At 40.9% G+C, this 19,785-nt stretch overlaps 1 protein-coding gene across 1 annotated transcript in view; it reads left to right on the forward strand.

The window, feature by feature from the left end:
• The window catches only part of STK31 (serine/threonine kinase 31), a 39,532-nt gene that overhangs the window by 9,459 nt on the left and 10,288 nt on the right, over positions 1-19,785 (forward strand). Inside the window, exons 9-16 of the mRNA XM_044450727.1 lie at positions 1,388-1,547; positions 2,621-2,743; positions 5,796-5,975; positions 11,166-11,282; positions 13,967-14,086; positions 15,321-15,452; positions 16,956-17,057; positions 18,710-18,790. Coding sequence (XP_044306662.1) covers positions 1,388-1,547; positions 2,621-2,743; positions 5,796-5,975; positions 11,166-11,282; positions 13,967-14,086; positions 15,321-15,452; positions 16,956-17,057; positions 18,710-18,790 — 1,015 coding nt within the window. The remainder of the gene's footprint in view (positions 1-1,387; positions 1,548-2,620; positions 2,744-5,795; positions 5,976-11,165; positions 11,283-13,966; positions 14,087-15,320; positions 15,453-16,955; positions 17,058-18,709; positions 18,791-19,785) is intronic.

Raw genomic sequence — 19,785 nt, forward strand, 5'->3', positions numbered from 1 at the left:
CTGGGATCGTGGGATTAGTAGCCCAGCAGACCTGTAGGGGACTAGATTGGGAAAGGATGGCTTGACCTGTTCTTGCAGCTGGTGCCTAAACACTTGGGGTCATGGCAGTGGGGTCAGACCCTACACTGTCCTGGCCTGTGTCCTCTAACCTTGAAGCCTCTTAAGGAGGCTCCTCATTTAAGTGAGGAGGTGGGGAGTTACTTAGCTCTTTTGGCTAAGGATACTGCCCAACACCTCAGTGCTAGGTGCAAAACACAATAGCATTAGCAATGTAGGGAAGAGAGCTGCAAGTTGAACAGGGAATAGTAGCTACTTACACAGGTATGAAGGGGAAGGCAAAGGTTTTGGCACCACTGAAACCTGCTGTGATCTGAAATAAATTACCTCCAGAGTCCTGAGATTTAGTGCCTAGTGCTAGGTCTAGATCTGTTGCAGTGTGCATCATGGCTTAAACAGTAAAATAGCATAGCAATTCCCAGTGAGGTAAAAGCAGTTATGAAGGAGAAAGGGAGCTGACTGGTGAAGTTGCAGTGGTCGGATGTATGGAACATCTATTTTTTTTATTGGTGGTGAGCAGACTAGATGGAAGAGTTTCCTTCTCTGGTGTGCTGTGGCTGATTGTTGCTCCTTCCTCAAGTACCTTTTGATTAAGAAAAGGAGGTGTGCTTTGGTTTTATCTTTGGCTCAAGTCTGCAGAGCAATACAGAAAGTCACATCTCCCTCCCTCCCTGTTCAGCTTAGAGGTCTGAGTAGAGAAGGCTCCCAAAAAAGTTGCCATCTCCATATTTGCACAATATTTTCTCTATAAATAAGAATCCTGGTTTACTAGGGGCAAGTTTATTTTAAGGTGACACCTGTTCACTGGTGTGATTAAGACTTGGTCCATTGAATCTCAGCACTTTCTGGTACAGCTGAGATTTGTAGAATGAGGCTGGTGAGACCAACAGAGAACAGTAGTCTTGCCTGTAGAGACTCCTGTGACTAAGTAACAGTGGTATCTTGTTAATGCCAGTGTGCATCATGGGATCATAGCATCTCCTTTCATCAGTGGGAACCATGGAGTGTGGGAAGTGGAACTGATTAATTGGGTATTCATACTTTACCTTCACTTACTCTAGTCTTCCCCAGCCTGGTGACCTGGACATTCTGGCTGGGAATGATGGGAGGTGCAGTCCAAAATGCATCTGCAGGGCACCAAGGTGGGTGAGGCTGACTGACTTGTGTCACTGATATGCCCATAAAATACACACTTCTAGACAGATTTAGGTTTTATAGTTAAATGACAGCATTCTAACATGGCATCATATATTACAAAAAGGGAGTATAAAACTATATGGCATTCAGAATACTTTCTCTTGCTGTTCATGTCTACATATCTTTCATCTAGACAAGACAGTATGGGTGTTCGTTTTGGAGAAGATCTTTCAGAAGCTGTAAACATAGTCACTGAAGGGTGCCTTGGTGCTCCTCCAGCTTTGGAAAAGCTGGAGAAGATTTGGACAGACTATAACACTTCCCAAGAAGAAATACGCTTATGCAAATATGTGGTATGTATCAAACATAATATCCTATCTTGCAGACTTTATTTTCTCTTTATAATTTTGAAACAAATCTTTGTCACATCAAATTTATTATGAAATTCTGCTAGTCTTGTGGAAGAGAAATGTTCTTGCAGTCCATTTTTGCAAGAGAATGTTGCATCTTCCTCTGCTCTGCAGCCCATTGGGCAAGACAGCTGAGCAGGGGTTGTTATGCATGCTGGGATTCAAGGAGAGAGTTTCCATCCGAATACAAGTAGCAGCTCAGGATGTGTGTGTGAGTTATCACCTTCCTTGCTTGACTTGAGATCCAAAACTCACCATCTAGATTGGATTCTTGCAAGGATTCAGGAGCAGTACAACCAGCTGGTCTTGGTTCTAGATGGTTCCAGTATATCTTTTTGGAAAGGGCCTGATGGCTGAATTTAAAATGGTAGACTGCTTAAATAAGATTACAAATTACATTTCCCCCTCTGTTTGAATGTCACTGGCTAAAATAAAAAGGGCATCCATAGCTTGGAGCCTCTAAGAACTTGGATAAAGCTGTAAGAAGTCTGTATTTGCTAGCTTCCTCCTGCAATCTGACCTATACTGGCTTGCAGTGTAAGCAGGTACATGATAACAATAATTGTAGCTGCCATAGTATTGGTAGGCTTATCTTGGATCCATGCCAGGATCCAGTTGTGTATAGCTTAGTCTGGGAGAGATCTGATGTCTAAACCACATGCCCTTAGAGTGCTTCACTACTCAGATCAGGTGTGACTATGCTAAGGATAGGGAACCTGTAACTCTCCAGAGCTACAACTCCCACAATTCCTGGCAATTGGCAGTGTTGGCTGGGGCTGCTGTGCATTGAAGTCCAGCAACATCTCAGGACATCTCTTTTACCCAGTGTGCATGTATCAAAGCATGCATAACTTCCTAAAGTTTAAGTTGCTGTGGGAGTTAAGGTTTGGACTACAGTTCTCTTACTTTCCTCTGCAAGAACTATGCTTTAAAAAATCCACCATCAGTCTCACGTATTGAGCTTAAGTGAGAGTTTCAGATGTACATTTCCTGATCTTGGTTTTCCTTCTGTGCAGGACAAAATGCAAATCTTGATTCATTGCAGGAATGAGGTGCAGCAGAAATTGTATTCTGCGGTGGAAGAATTCATTATGGAAGTGGACAACTTACCCCTTTCTGAGCGATTAGAAAGATTGCAGGTTGGGAACAGCTGTGCTCCTCTGTGTCATCTATGAATCATTTTGTTTTTACTGGTAGTTTTTAAAGTCATTTTAAAATGTCAGTTTTGTAATAGAATGGATTTATGCAAGCAGTCTGATGAAAGGGCCTGCCTACCATGAGGTACTCTTGATGTTTCCTCTTTCTTCAGGGAAATCGATGCTGCATTCAGCCATTTCTGGTCATTTCCAGAAAGTAACAGGAAGGTGTTCCGCTGGTCCTCACAATTCTAGACCAGAAACTAATGTACATGCACTTCCCCCTCCCTGTTCTTTATATAAGGTATATGCATGTACATACATATGCACCCACACATACAAAACATAATAGAATTTCATGTACAGGCTGTCCCTGAGTTATGAATACCCAAATAATGAACAACCCAATGAACTGCCATAAAGCCTATGAATATTATAAAATTACTCAGGAAAATTATCATTACCATACAGAGAAAGAAAGTGAAAGGAGAGGGATGCCTACAAAGCATGCCTTCCTGCCCTGACCATCTGGAGAGGGAAATCTCTTTGCATTTCCTTGCTGCAAGGAGGGTACACTAGTGAGTTTGGACAGGGGAGGAGATGTTTTTTCTGTTTTCACAGGTGTCCTGCCTCCCAGCACCTGCAAATGCAGAGGGCCAACTGTACATGATCTGACTTGCATGCAAATTTGGTTTAAAGAAGAATTTCTGGTTTTTTTGGAATGGAACTCATTTGTCACCCAGGGGACTGCCTGCTTGTGAAAATTTGCTATAGTGTTAATTAATTAGAGCCCTCTTAATAAATCAGGTCCCCTAAAATAATGTTTAGGATGTGACATGAACAATGGCAAGATTTGCATTTATCTGTAGAATAGAAAACCTGTTTAACTTACTAAACCATAATCCTTTAAAACCTCCATCATCTCCTGCTGCCCGAAGATCTGTAGTTCACCTGGCATGAGGGTTGAGGACTTTGAAAATAGATGTTTCTCTAATGAAGTACTGCAAAAGTTATATTAACCTGTGCCCACAAGATGGCAGCCTCCAAACATTTTGCAGTGCTAGGTGAAAGCTGCAGCAAACAACATAGTGAATGCTCTTGCCCTGGATTTTACTGAGAGTCTTAAAATTCCATGGAAGAAAGGACTCTTAATCTGTAGTTGCCCATATTCTCAATGCTTTGAACCCTCAGACATTGGGTGCTTCTACATGCAAACATTGAAGTGTTAGCCATCAAATGTCATTGTGCAACTATTCCATCTTTTTATCCTCAAGGGATTTTCCCCCAGTAAGAAAAAAGATCAAAGAAGGTGCTGGGAAGTCTGGTGGGGAGGGCTACAAATGGAAGAAGAAGTTTTCTGGATGCAGTACAAAGTATTGTAAATTACCTTTAAAGCCCTTCATGGCTTTAGTGAAAAATAGCTTTGGGAGCACCTTTGTCCACTGTTGCCTTGCCTACTGCAGTCATCTGAGGATAAACTTCTTAAGTCTGCATCTACAAGATTAATTTCAGCTACCTGAAAGACTTTCACAATGGTTGTTCCTAAACTTTGGAATAACTTGCTGGGAGAGATGCATCAGATATTTCAGATTGCTGCCTTCAAGTGGGAGTTAAAGATGTATCTTCCAACAAGATGTATCTTCCCACATCAGTTTTATTTATTATGTTCTTAATCTAAATTTGAATTTTTGTTGGTTTTAAATGGTTGCAAACTGCCTAGAGCAGTTATTCAGCTGGAAGCACCCTTAGATGCAAGCTTGTTACATTTAAAAAAAAACTCTTGCCTACCATTAAGTTTGAAAATAGGTTATCTGAAATCTTATTAAAACTTTTCAGGAGTTTACACTTGGGATGTGTGCAAACATAACTCAAGATGGTAGGTGTCAGGGTTTTTCCCTTTGTGGGATGAACTGAAATGCCTTTGGGCTTTGATTTTAAAATAACATTTACAACAATTCTGACATTTATTTAGTCATTTGTCTTGTTCCTCTACTTAGGCTTTAGGAAGTACAACTGATTTTCTTTAAGTATTTTTGAAAACTCTGCATATATCTTTTTAACGTTGACTTTTCTTAGGACAAAAAAGTCAACATTAAAAAGATACATGTGTCATTTGTTCCAAGGGAAAGAAAATTGCTTACTGTCACTCTAGAGGAATGCTTTATGAACAGGGTCCCCTGGTGAAGTATCTTTGTTAAGTTATTAGCTGGCTTTTTGCCTTGTAATCATTCCAGCGTTTTTTACATAGTCCTTCCTTTCTTTTCCATTTTATCTTTGCAACAACCCTGTGAGGTTGATTAGGCTGAGAGTTAGTAACTGGCCCAAAATCACATAGAGTTTCATGGCCAAGTAGAGACTCGAATCTGGATCTCGAGTCCCAGTCCAACACCCTAATGACTCGTCACATTAGCTTGCCTCCTCCTTTTTATATTGTATGATTGTTTAGCTTTGTGTATTTCTCCTTAGCACTTTTGTTTATTGACTATCAAATAGACTTGTCTTTATGTGGGTTAGAAGAATCCATGGTTGATACAGCAAAGGCTTCAAGCAAACTTACACCATTGGCAGTTGAAGAAGTTGTTGTACCCACTTGTTTGAGTGAAGCCATGTCTACTGGCACTGCTAAACGTGGTCCTGCCTTGGTGTACGCCTGCGTATATCCCCTGAGGGAGGGCTCTGTCTGCTCAATTCCCATGGTATGACAGGGAGGTTCCCCACAGCAGGGGGAGGAGATGGCAGCCATATGAGACTGTCCCTCAGCCTATTAATCTCTCCTAATTTCTAACTGTATGAACTGGAAAGCCATGTGCCACTTAGGGAAGTCTATCTCTGGTTGCTGAAAATGCTACTTTAGCCATGTGGACATATTTAAATAAACTAAAATTTATGCCTTTTTAGAGCAAACCCATGCTGCATACTCCTAGCATTTTCTTAGCATGCATGCCAAATTGTAGGTGCCCAGGTTTCATGGTGTTTGTGCAGATGGACAGACAGGACACATTTTTTATTGTAGACTTCCTCCCTCTTGATCTTGGTGTTCTTTTATATTCTACAGAAATTGGAGGGATCTTTAAAGGCTGCATATGGTCTGGATTTTGACACAGAGGGCACTGAGGGAGCATTTGAGAGGTTCTTTGAGTGGAAGAATGCTAAGCTGCAGGAACTCAGTCGGGTCAGGAAAGCTACGGATACTTCCTTGCAAGCTCTTGTGACTTCTTTCAGCAAGATGACTCGGGTAAAGATGACATTGTGTTACCTTAAGCAAGATACGAAGGTTGGCCAACATCCAAATCATAATGTGGTTCAAGCTGCAGATTACATTGGAGGATGCAATCTAATTTTCTTTTCCGTAAAAGCCGTGCTGAGAGAAGTGATGTGATTAGCCATAGAAGGGGCAGCTTGTGATTCTGCAAATTTACCCTTCTGCAGCTAAAAGAAGCTCTGGGAAGGGGAATTTGGAGTGGACTTTGGTGTGAGAGGGAACGACCTAAACTGCCTGTCAGATTTCAGTCAGATTTCAGACTTGTGGGGCCTAATTTGTTTTTACTGGAAACACAAGGTTTAACAACATGAAGCTTGATGCAAAACATTCTGAGCCCAGGAATTTGGTCTAAATGCCAGAAATGAATGGAACTCACAGTTCTTCCATACACAAATCCACTTCTGGTTACTCCAGGCTTTTATTTTTGATTTTAGCAGTACAGTTTAATGCAGGGAAAGTCATTTCATTGCCATTCTTGTTATACTGCTTCTGCTATGAGTAAGCAATGTCTCAACAGCCACAGTCTGGCCATCCTAGTTGTTTCTCTGTGGTTGACAGAACCTTCTTGTTGATTGGTGGCCATGGAGGAACCTTTGACACTTAAATACGGGATACAGGAAATGGTGAGAGGCGGATGAACCAGATAAGTTTCTTCCCAGCCATTGATATGGGCCCAAATTGGACACATCCATATGTTACGTATGGTGGTACAAGGTTTGATCCAGGGAATTCGTTGGGGTCAGTTCCAAAGGCAGGTGGTAATCCAAATACAGGGAGAGCTGGGTTAGCAGAGGAATGGAAGGTTACTGTGCTATTTCAACACTCTGCACCTAGTACTCTACTTTTACATCAATCTTCAGACACCTAGCCAGAGCACAGCTGCAGGCCATCAGTGCCACTTGAGGGACAGGTTACCTACAAACAGAGCCTTGTGTATGAGTATAGCTTTAATCAAGAGCTTGCCTTATCCTCAGGTGTTTTGCTTCTGCCATTTGGCTGAGCCTGAACCATCAAGTGCCTCTTATTTTCCTGGGGACTGGGTGGCTGCTCAACATCAACCTCTGCAGTCAGGAGAGGGCTAACTGCAATGTGGGTAGTAGGCTGTCTCCCCCAAGGATCCCTGATCCTGCTGATATGCCTCAGGGGCCTTCAGTACAGGCAACTTATCTGATAATTTGGCTCGGAACTTCCAGGTCATCCTCTGAAGAGGGGTCTTCCAGAAGGGGCATGGCCCTCAAGCAGCGCAGGCAAGTGGTGTTTGATGGGTTGGCTCCCTTCTTCCCACTCTCCTTGGTTGGTGATGGAGGCTTGCCTGTGGTCTACATGACAGCTGATACTTCTGAATCAGAGGTTGCCTGTCTGGTTTAATCCCATCATTTTCCTGTTGTGTACTCTGAAATTGGCTGGCTGGATTGGGTGCTTACAGTGAATGTATGCGCTATGCCCTGTACGGACTAGGCCCACTTCTCTTAAAATAATGCTTTCCAAGATTGTTACCTCAGAATCTGAATCAGAATTGGAAGAAGTAGAGTCAGAAATATTAGCAGAAATGCTAAGGCCAGCAAGCCAGCAATAAGCCAAGAGGCTGGTGGGAACCAAATAATGTCTGGTTCAGTGAGAAACCCTTGTTGAACAGGTGCAGTTATACAGAAGCAGCTGTAACATGATCAGTCCCATAGTCTGGCATCTGATGAAAAGTATAGATGAGTTGAGTCCAACATTTCTGCCATCTAGAACTACCCTGAGGGTGAGGCTAACTCCTTTTGGTTGGGATGGAAGGATAAAGGTTCACTGTGGAACCAGCCTCCTAACGTTAAGCTGTATTTCCCTAAGAGGTAGTATTCTGACTGCTGGTATCTTTTGTTAATGCCTTTTGCAGTATTTTTCTTTTGTATCACTAGCTGGCAAGTTTTTTCATTTTTTATTCATTATGCAATACTAAAAGCAAAACAAAACACCAAAACAAACTATTAAAGAAGAAAGGGAGAGAAATGAGAAAAACTAAATTAACACTTGTAATATAAATTTTATTCAAAAATAGCAATGCATAAGTTTTAGTTTTAGTTGGCCACTGGCAACTGACAATTTGCACAATTTGTCTATGAAAGGCTGTGCATACAAGTGCCTTTTTTAACCATAAGGTAAATGGGCACTTATTACCTGGCCCACAGGGTTTCTCTTTTCCTTTTCTCTTTCACCTTCTTTTTCAAACTCCATGCTTGTTGTTCTAAATGTGGTGTCATACTTCTTCTTCTTCTTCTTCTTCTTCTTCTTCTTCTTCTTATTATTATTATTATTATTATTATAACATTTCTATGCCGCCCCTTGCCAAAGCCTCGGGGCGGCTTACAACACAATAAAATACATTGAAATACAATAGAACATAATAAATTACCATTAAATACAAAAATACAAAAAATACACTGAGTTACAAACATAATAATATAAAATTAAAATTATCAGTATAAAATAAGTAAATAATATAGGATGAGAAAAGAGAAGGAAGAAGAAGTTGCCCTGGCCAGATCATATATTTTAACAATTAAAATGATGTTTAAATAAAAAGGTCTTTACCTGGCGCTGAAAAACCAGTAACGACTGTGCCAGGTGGACCTCTTTGGGGAGTGAATTCCATAGGTTGGGCGCCACCGCAGAGAAAGCCCTCCTCCGAGTACTTACACTCCTAATTTCTTTCATGGAGGGTTCCCGGAGAAGGGACTCTCCCGCAGATCTCAAGGGGCGGTCGGGCATATACGGACGTAAGCGCTCGTTCAGGTAGCCAGGACCCAAGCCGTTTAGGGCTTTATAGGTCATAACCAACACCTTGAATTGGGCCCGGGCTTCAATGGGAAGCCAGTGAAGCTGACGGAGGACTGGAGTCATGTGTGCATAACGCCCCGTCCCTGTCAGCAACCTGGCAGCTCTATTTTGCACCAGTTGAAGTGTTCGGACCGTCTTCAGGGGAAGCCCCACGTAAAGCGCGTTACAGAAGTCTAGGTGGGAAGTCACCAGCGCGTGTGTCACCGTTGCCAGGCAGTCGTACACCAGCTAGGGGCGCAGCTGATTAATCAGCCGAAGCTGAAGGAAGGCGCTCCTCGCCACCGCTGTCACCTGAGCTTCCAAAGAAAGCTCCGGGTCGAGGAGTACTCCTAAGCTGTGGACCTTGTCCCTAAGAGGGAGTGTTGCACCATTCAGGACCAGGTCAAATCCACCCTCTCCGAAGCCCGATCCGCCAACCAACAGGACCTCCGTCTTGTCTGGGTTCAGTTTCAGTTTATTGGCCCTCATCCATTCCCTTACCTCGGCCAAGCACCGGTTCAGCACAGCCACTGCCTCACCTGGATTAGTGGAAAATGAGAGGTAGAGCTGGGTATCATCAGCGTATTGATGATTCCGCAGCCCACACCTCCTGATGACCTCTCCCAGCTGTTTCATATAGATGTTAAATAGCAGAGGGGATAGAATGGAGCCCTGTGGTACTCCATGGCATAGCTGCCATGGCGCAGAGACATGGTCCCCCAGCACTACCTTCTGGAATCGACCGTTAGGTTTCTATGAACTTGACACATAGATTGAGAACATATGATTCCTCTGATGTTGTTTGCAAACGGACACGGCTGATCAGAACATTCTTTTACCACCCTGACCAAGGAAGCTCCTGTTGCAGTCTTTGCTCTGTAGTCTTTCACTGGTAGTGGGATAACTTGGCAGCCTGTTTCCAAAAACAATTGCCCTTCAGGTTAAATACTTGCAGGGGGCTTATGACATCTGATGATCAGTAATCACTTCTTTAGAATCACATCTTTCAAAAGTGTAAGTACTGTACAGAGATTAAAGATTGAGATTGTCCCTGTGTGTGAGCTCACAGTCTAATAGCTACGATTAGAGATGTTGGAAAAAGTTGCAGCAAATTCAAGTGAGTACTGATCTCTATTAATCCAACCTGCCAATTCTGTAGTGGACCAGCATTTTCCAAGTCACATGGATTTGCAGACCTTTTTAAAAAACTTGTTGATGGGATTTGTGCTAATCTGCACTTATGCAAGCGGAACAGGATTCTTAGGTATCTCCATCAGAGAAAACAGTGGCATAGAAGATGCCTGACACTCTGTGAAATACACACGGAACAGATTTGAGAAAATCTGTGCATCTCTAGCTATGATACAAAAGATAAAAAGAACAGGGAGGAAAGAGGAAATGCAGACTTTGGAGCAGCAGTTCCTTTGGCTGATGAACGTGACCAGATTGGTCTCTTCCCACTCCCTCACCATGACACTTTTTGCTGGGAGGCACTGAGTGCAGTCTCCCAGTTGCCTTAGATCCCTTCACTAGTAGCAAAGGCCCGTGGGTTCTTCTCTTTAGCTCTGCGGCTAAGCAGTGACAGTAACTTCATCAGATACAATACAGTCAGTGCACCTCTTGTACTTTCATGCTTTTCAGTATTGAACAGTGATAAAAAGTGTGCATTCCTGTTCAGTTGGAGCATACATTTTGTCATATAGGCATATAAAAGTAGATACTTGCTTACTGCACCAGTAGGTCTTAAGTGACTCATGTTTTTAGAATCCTTTTTTTTGTAAAGAAGCAAGAGATGCAACAGCTTGGGGCACTGTGCATTGCAAGTCATTTATCTCAAAACAGCAGATGAAATTATGCAGTATATTGGTTTGTTGCAGAGCATATCAATATTACAGACTTAACTTGGGCTAAAAATGTCTTTTGAAACTGGTTTAGCTATCATAGCATTCTCCAAAGAACATTGGGAATGGTGTCACAAAGTTGCCTCAGTTGGGCAAGGGGTTCACTCTCAAGGCTGTGTTGAGTGGGTAGAATAGCCTTCTAAATTTAGTGCACTCTGGATGTTTTGGATTACAATTCCCAGCATTTCAGATATTGGCCATGTTGATGGGGCTAATGGGAGCTGAAGGCTGGAGTAGTGTGTGATGAACAACACTGGAAAATGCTGTTGGATGTCATCCATTGTGCAACATGAGTGTCATACTGAAAAAGGTCAGGGTTGCTGAGTGGCTCTTTTTAACAAAGTTGAACCTATAATCTTAAAACTTGCAGCTTTATTTTCATCCATTGTACAATCTTAATTTACTGACATAGCTTGTCAATATTATGTAGATGCCTATTTTTTCTTCTCTGTTTGCCTTCAAGTTCTTTGATACAACATTGGATGTATCCTTGAAATTGGAGGATGTCACTGGAAACGTGGATGAGGTTCTCAGGAAGGTTGAGTTGGCTATTTCCCAAGAATTGGACATTTTTCTAACTGTAAGTTAGCCTTCTTTTTTCAAAGAAAAGCCCCCACCTGTATTATAAAAGGCTTTGTGTCTTTTGAATACAGCACTTGTTTAATATTTCATTAGAGTGTAAGAAGGCATATTGTCCAAGATTTAGTGCAAGCAGTTCCCTCTAGACAAGTACTATTTCCTTCTTGAAGATTTCACTACATTTTCTAATTCCTAATAACTTGTTATTATTTGACCAAACTGTGATATTTCTTATAGTTGCCTTTTCTAGTTATTTCTTGCTGTTTCGCTGGGATGTCTTTCATTTTACCCCCTCCTCCACTACCCCACAGTCCTTTGTTTATTACTCTCCTTGTAGGTCACTCTCCTTGTTTTGGGTATGTCTGGGATAGGCTTGGTGCCAAGAATGGGGAGAGTTGAAGTGGGGAAAAACATGGGCTTTCTTCTCCAGATCTCCCTCAAATGGGTGTGTTTTCCAGGGCTATATAATATAGCCTCATGTTTACAGTCATGCTACCTTGAAGATGCCTGATCTGAGAAGTTATGTTTAATACTTGGATGGGATACTGTCTGGTAATACTGAGTGCTGTAGCCCTCTTGTAGGGAGAGAAGCCATAGCTCAGTGGTATGATATATGCTTTGCCCATGTTTGATCCCTGGCATCTCCAGGCAGGGCAGAAAAAAATCACACCAGGAGCTTTGAAGAACTACTGCTAGTAAGTATTGACAGTAATAACTTGGATGATCCAGTAGTCTGACTCAGAAGGAACATAGGAAGCTTCCTTATTCTATTTCATACAAAAATATTTACAGTTCACCTGCATAGGACAGTTTCTTCTGAGGGGGTAGCATCCATTCAACATTAAAATGATAGTTTAAATCAATAACAAAAGAATATATTAAAACATTGTCTTAAACTACCAAAATGTATCTACCTCAACCCACACTGCAAATCAGTAAAAACCATAACATGGCACACAGAAAAATCAAGGGATATTGGTTGGGCTGACTAGAAGTCAACAGTGTCCTACTTCTCTTCAGCTTGTGGACCAAATGGGGTAGGGATATAGATGTGAAGGCCTGGAAAGAATGGGCAGGGGAAGACTCAGAAAATTTAGGAAACACGAACATTTTTCTCAGGGAGTTTTTTTGAGAATTCAGAAAAAAAAGATCTCCCCCAATATCTTCTAGGTCTTTCTATGTTTTTTTTCTTCCCCTGCACCTTGGCCTTCCCGATATAGGTAGAGAGTTGATTGGGTAGCATGTACCTATGCCAGGTCCATGCACTCAAGCCGTCTGTCTACAACCTGAGTTTGGGTGCTGAAGGAAAAAAATAACAATAATAAGGAACAAAAATAACAAGGTTTTCTCTGCCTTGTGCTCTGATGCTATTGCAAAATTATGATAATCCTGAACTCAGTGTTGTGCCACGCTCATCCTGTGAACCTAGGCTGTGATTGTTCCCAAAGCCACTTCTATGGAGCAGAGCTAGGGAAACCTGAGCTGAAACAGTCCAGCTGCTGTGAGTGCCTCAAAAATCAACTCCATGGAGCCAGGTGCCATTTCAATAGTTGAGGAAGTTCACATGTGCAAGTAATCATCTTCTACCTAGGTACTGCTTATTCCTATGAATGAGGAACTGTAGGTGTTTGAATACTCATTCAAATATATCAGAGTGCAAGTATCATCCTTCTGTACTGCAATACTTCAAAAGGTGTATGCTTTTGAAAGGTTGCTTTCATGCTAGGATCTCCTTAGTTTGGCTGGGGAGGGAGATACGCAATATCTTTTTAGTCTGAAGGTTGAATTCCATTTTGGAGGTAAACATTCCAGTAGTGAATGGAATAGAAAGCAAAAGGAGTGAGATCAAAAATAGACATATTTTAGCTTAAAGCTCTTGTTAACACCAGTAAGTAAGCCTTAGAAGATGCATTTCAACCTTTTTGGGCTGGGGAAAAACTGCACAAAAGCCAATAAATGATCATATCATCAGTGTCAGGAAGTAGGCCAGGCCAAGGGCCTTCTAGAGAGCCCTGGTAGCTGGATTACGACCCCACCCCCCAGACCTGAGATTTCATAACTCAGCCTTAGATGCATGAGAAAAGGGGTGGTGGGAGACAAAGAACAAAAGAAGGAAAGTGGAAAATCCTCCTACTGGTCCTGATCTTTCTTATGTTAAATATTTTAATTGGGTCATGCTTCCTATTTAAAATCAAAATGCTGATGTACTTAATGTACAGTATTTTAAAAAATGTGTTGGGATGGAAGAGTATAACAAGCACAAAGTGCACAAAACTGTCAAGAAATTTCTTGCAAGTCTTCACTTGTTATATTACATTTTACAGAGTTCCAGACAGTAGTAGCTAAACCTATTCACTGTGTTTAAAAGAAGCTACATGCCGATAATTATTAGTAGTTCAATCAGTTCTCCTTATAATGGCGAAACAGGAAGTCTTAATTCAAATGAGAATTATTCTTTATTAGATAAGTTAGCAAAAACACAACACTCTAATTTTACTATTTATATAAGGCTTAAACTGTTTCATGATCTCTTAAAATTTGAAATGTCTCATTCCTATTTTTTATGAATAAAGCCATCACAAACTTGACATTAAGAATGGTCTTTGTATCTTTGTTGAAATCAACAAATTTCATGCAACTGTAGGTTTGGTGTCTTTCTCCCTCCTTCTCTCTCATTTAATTTAGGAAGTAGAAGAAGCTGATAAAAAAATAATTTTAAACACGTACAGTGGGATTATGCAGAAGATCCACCAGGAACAACATTTGTTACATGTTATCTATCAAAAATATCTCAATAGTGTTGAGGTCAGTTTTTCTAATCATGTTTTCAGACATACAGAACAATTATTAGAGATGTCTTGGATCATAAAACTGGCTTCCAGGTTACCCAAGTAATGCTTTGTAAATAGAATCTTGTGGTTTAAATATTTATCTTGTATTAGCATTATCCTAAAATCTACTTGCTTTCTAAAAGATTCTACTATTATAATGTAGCTACAGTGATGCCTTGTACTTAGAACTTAATTTATTTCAGGAGGCCATTTGAACTCAATCGTTCGAAGTCCGAATCAATTTTCCCCATTAGAAATAATGAAAGTGAATTAATCTGTTCCCAGTTTGAGGTTGAATTAAGTTTGAGGTTATATATGAGGTGTGATTAAAAATATAGCAAAATAAAATTATTACAACACCACTGTAATTTTGTTTTTCTGAAAACAAAAAGTACAGATTTCCCCCTACTACTCAGTCTATTTACTGCAGTCCAAATGGTATTGAATCTCTTTCACCTCAAGAGCTGAATTCAGTTTTGGAGAAGCTCTCTGGGGTTGTATTCCAGTAGTGGAAGGGTTCAGAGGCAAAAGAGATGGGGCCAACATAGCACCATATTTAGGCTTATAGCTCTTACTACCAGTATCAAAGTTTTAGAAGGGGCATTTCAGGAATAGGGGAAAAGTACACAGGCTAGGAAGCCACCAAATGATTGGGTAAGGCGGTAGTGCCCAGGAGAAGAGAACATGGCTAGGGATGTGTGAGGAATCCATTTGGAGGTAACATTTCATCAGATTCCTGGAGCTTGGCTCATTGGGCCCTCGTCTGGTTCAGGCAGCGGCCCAGAGTCCAAGTTCCCGGTGTGTAGGCCTAGTGCTTGCAGGGTGTCACCAGGAATTGAACCCCATACACTGAGTAAGCTGTGTCCCTTTCCTGCACATGCTGCTCTTTCAGCAGCAAGCAGGGAAGAGGTTGATTGGGAATGGTGGCTGGCACGCCTGCTTGCAGTTCTCTTTTCCTGCATCCCGTAGCCACTTCTGACAGGAAAGGTTGCTGGTGGCACAACCAGGGCTCTGTGAACATTCATTTTGCAGGACCAGGCTGAGTGCAAAAGGAAGTCTGTGAAGTGCTTGAGGGAGGGATTCTAAAAGGGTTTGTCTCAATCCTGGGCATGGGACCCTAGCTGGCTTGAGTTTGTCCCCCTAGGCCTGAGGTTCAGTATCCCTGTTCTGTAGTATGTAAATGGTTTCTTACTATGTCTTCATTTTAGTTCAAGAAACAGATTACAGAGTGGCTGGATGCAAGTCCTACCATTGATGATTTGCTACTGATTAAGAAGAGAATGAAAAACCTAAAGGCTCAGCTGAGATGCAAGCTGGCAGAAAAAATCAACTTGGAAGAGGTATGGAAATAAGTTGCTTTGATGTTTAAGCCATTTCTGACAGAACTCAGCTGATGAGAACTCCTTAATGTCCATGAGAGTGACAGACTGCATGGAAGAAGTTGCCACTAGCTAACTCTTGAGACATCACTGTACATGCAAACATAATTGATTCATAAATAAATGAATATAAAATGTTTAAAAATAAAATCTCAAGTCAGACTAACTTCAAACAAACAAATACAATATCAGAAAAAAACAGAGGGGAAAAAGGGATTAGATGACTGGAAAAAAAAACATTTAAACCAGGCACAGTATTCTTCAAATTGCAACTGAGGATGCCTGGGTAGGAGGGAGAGTGTGGGCAATCAGCACTGAGAATTGCATCTCTGATTGGTAATAGGGCTATAAATAACCCACACCTAAGTTTCCAACAGTGTGTGAGTTCTCATGATTCCACCCTGGAAAAAATGGAATAAAAGGCCTGTGGTATTAGAAGCACTTGAAAAGCTGCTGGTGTGGTTATTGCAGGCCTAAGGTGAAGTGTTGGGGAGCAGTTGAAGTTCTGTGCCAGGAATGAAGAGAGTATAGCTACTGCATGCATGCCTCTTAATAGTAGCCATTGATCTATGAATTTATTTAATTTCCTTTAAGTTTACTAGCAGATGCATGATGTATATCAGAGAGGAAGAGTTTTATTACATTTGAGAAACAATAAAACTCATTTTATGGGTTCCCACTCTTTAAAGCGCTCACATTAAAAAGTTGTCTCATCTACATTGTGACATTATAGGTATCTGAAACTTTTTATGTTTCAATCTTGGCTTAAGTTAATTTTCCAATCTCATATAATGAAACATTAGCAATATTTATCTGCCTTTGTTTCTGAGTTGTTTTTTTGTTTTTTGATACGCTCAACTTCTTTTAATGTGTAACTTTTTTATTCTGGGAGAGGGGGAAGCACACTTTGAAGAAAGAGCAACCCTGAAATAGCATCTCTCTTGAATATTTTAGACAAGGGTTGAATGATTCTATCTGGGAGACCAGTATTTTTCTCCCCGCTCTCTCACTCTTACCATGAGAAGTGCAGTTTTCTATGCTGAGAACTTTGATGAGCTGCTTCTTTAGTCAACTGAACTCCTTGCAGTGGGAAATAACTGGTAGTATTGAATTAGTCCTGATAAATTGTTGTCAATAGGTCATTCTGCCTGTGAAAAAACGTGACGGTGGCACTTTGGCCATAAAATTGAGCCCCTCTGCCCTTTCCAGCTACTGCATTTTAACTTGTCTCAAGACTGCTTCCAAGCCAAAAATGAAAGAAAACTCTAAGGAAATGGGTATTAACTGAACTAGTATTAACTTTTATCAGGTGAAAAGTAAGAAAATGAACTTGATAGATCTAGTAGTTTTAGCTTTGAATGTGTGTTTGGAAATAAGTGACATTATCCATTCCTAATAAATGGTGACTTGATACAATATACCTTAATCCTCTGGGGTGATGCATTTCAAATTTTCTACCTTCAGTCTGATGATTGCAGCGAGTCTGAAATAGCCAAACTAAAGGAAGCAATCAGTATACTACAAAATAGTGTCTTCCAGGAAATATACAAGGAACAAAAGGAATATGTAAGTATTCAGTTCCATAGGAATCTGCTGAAATAAGGAATTGTGCCAACTGAGTGTTCATTTTGCATGTATCTGGAGTAAACTTGGAAGAATGAATATCCAGTTCAGATTTGTTCATCCTTTTTGTGCTTGCTTGGTGGGTACTATGCAGTCTTTTGAGCCAATGGAGAATGGATGAATGTGGCTAGCAAAAAAGGACAAGTAAGCTGCCCAGAGGAATTCATGGGAAATTAAAATGGCCACATGGGAGGCTTTTGCTTGGTTTTTAAGCAATCCCACCTGCCAGATGCAAAATACAAAAATATTTTCCAATAGAAATTAAAAGGTGTAAGGTTTCTCACTGGGCAAAAAATAAGGACTTTGAGGGTCAATAGGGTCACGGACACAATATTGTTCAGGTCTGAATTATGCAATATAGTGTATAAAGTTACTTTAATCTTGTAGATTGAATGCCTGTGATGTATGTGGAGAAGTGGATCTAAATTTCTTTTCTGCATAGTCAGTCCAGCCTCTTCATAACAATAGGATATACATAGCACTAAATCATAAAGGTGCCTTTGTGGCAATATTTCATTTTCGAATAAAGGAGTAAAGTCTTTTTTTCATAGAACATTAGGGTGAATTAAGGTGTAATCCTATCATGTCTAGACAGAAGGTTTGACAGCTCCCAGAGTTGAAGGACTATCCTCTGTGTAAACAGGCATTGTGTCTTAAGTTAAGGATGGGCAGTTGTCCTCCTGCTAACCCTGAAAGTGCTTGGTGACATATGAGTTCTCTATTTCAATACTGTGCAAAGACGTCTGGGGTGAAAAAGCACCACTGCCCCATGATAAGGAATGTGTGTGGGGAAAGGTGTTCCCACTCCCAAGAATTTGAGCAAGGATGCTTGACTAGGTAAGTAACCTTGCTTTGAATTCTCATCACACCCATAGTTTTTTTTTTTAATCAAGCAACCATAATAGCTTTATTAGGCCAACTCAAACATCAGAAAAATGTGGAAGCTTTTGAGGTCTCCAGATCCCTCAGTCAGGTGAGATGTTGCACATGTAGGTTGAGGCAGTGATGTAGAAGGGGTAGGGAAAGAAGGGAGAAGAAAAGGATGGCAAGTTGATGTTGTAGTTCAGATACTTGCACAGTCAGTCTTAAGGTAATTTGGAGAAGGGTTTTGCCATGTGATGTGATGGTTTCAGTGTCCCTAGAACCATAGGGAACAAGGAAGTAGCAGACAGTTCATTTTCATTTTTGAAACTATACAGTCCAGCTGGTAACTCAAAATTGTCTCCATCCTGGCAAACCAGACGGATTCTTTAGTTAACTAGTTAAGAAAGCCAGCTGTGCAGGCTAGAGATGTTGCTCTTTTCAGAAGAATATAAACATATCTTCTTGTAGCTGCTTTTCTTTGAGTTAATAAAGTAGCCATGGCTCTTGTATTGGCAGGTGTAAGTGTTCTGCCTTGGGGAGTGGGGAATAATCTGGAAATGTAATGTGGAGATCAGTTATCCATGAATGCTCAGCCCTATATCACTTCCTGATTGCAAATTTGCCACTTGTGGTCCTACAGAATAAAACAGCAGGTAATATAGTTTGCAATATACTGGTTTGCCTTGTTTTCATGTTTGGATTGGTATTGTGGAATTTATCTCTTACTTTAGGAGAAGCTCAATCATCTGGTGCAGAAATTGTTCCCTGAGCTGCCACTCCTCTATCCTGAAGCTGGGATTTTGGAATACATGGTAAATGCTTGATCTTGTTTCTAGCTGAATTGAGGAAACTCCTGGCTGTTCAATATTATGGTTGCCAAAGTATAAAATAAGAGCTGGAATTTGGCAGTGTGCAAAGCCAAATGGTCCAGTAATCCCTGGGTGTTTCTCATCCCATTGGTCAAGTTACAAGCAGTCACTTTTCAGCCATGTGTCCTTGCTTCAGCCATGGTCTTCTATTCATTTCCTTTTCAAAATGTTTTACTTAACTTTTGTTTCTTGCACTGAAATGGCAAGTTTCCTTTATCCTGTAAAACTTTAAGATCCCACAGGCCTGCTTGGTACATAGCGCTAAAACAGGATTAAGCACTGTGTGGACAAGCCCGTGTGATCCCAGAAAAAAACCTCTGGCACAAGTAGCAACTGCCATCATCACCAGGAACGTAACTTAACCAAGATTCATTTCTTGGCTTGTTATATTGTGGTTTAAGCCAATCACTCTTGTCAGTTGCTAGATGCAGTGCAGCCCAACAATTGTAGTTGGTGTGTTTGAGTAATTGACTACAGTTTAACTTAAATCATGTTTCCTGGTTCATACTAACAACAAGCTAGGAACTGCAGGAAGATAATCCTGCATAAGATTGCCATGTGACTATGCAAGAGTAGGAGAAAGAATGGAGGAGTGCATGTGTCTTGGGCATGTACATATGTCTATATTGTGGGAGTATATGGTATTCTGTGAGGAGGAGAAGGGTTGTCTCTTTAAGGGCCAGAATCTTTTAGGTTAGAATTAAACTCATATTGGCATATCTGGCTCTGAAATACAGTACCCCAGATTTACTTCATATTTATAGGAGTTTCCTTCCCTGGTGAGTATGTAGAAATGGAATAATAGGTACAATTGTAAATTAAAAGAAAAAAGATGATCATGTATGTGCTTCTTCAAACCAGCCTAACAAAAATGGAACTGTAATTGAGCCTCCGATACCTTATAGGAGGATTGGAGAACTAGTTCTGGGTTCTGCAAG

Source organism: Varanus komodoensis, unplaced genomic scaffold (assembly GCF_004798865.1).
Source record: "Varanus komodoensis strain SLA01 unplaced genomic scaffold, ASM479886v1 scaffold68, whole genome shotgun sequence".
NCBI classification, from domain to species: domain Eukaryota; kingdom Metazoa; phylum Chordata; class Lepidosauria; order Squamata; family Varanidae; genus Varanus; species Varanus komodoensis.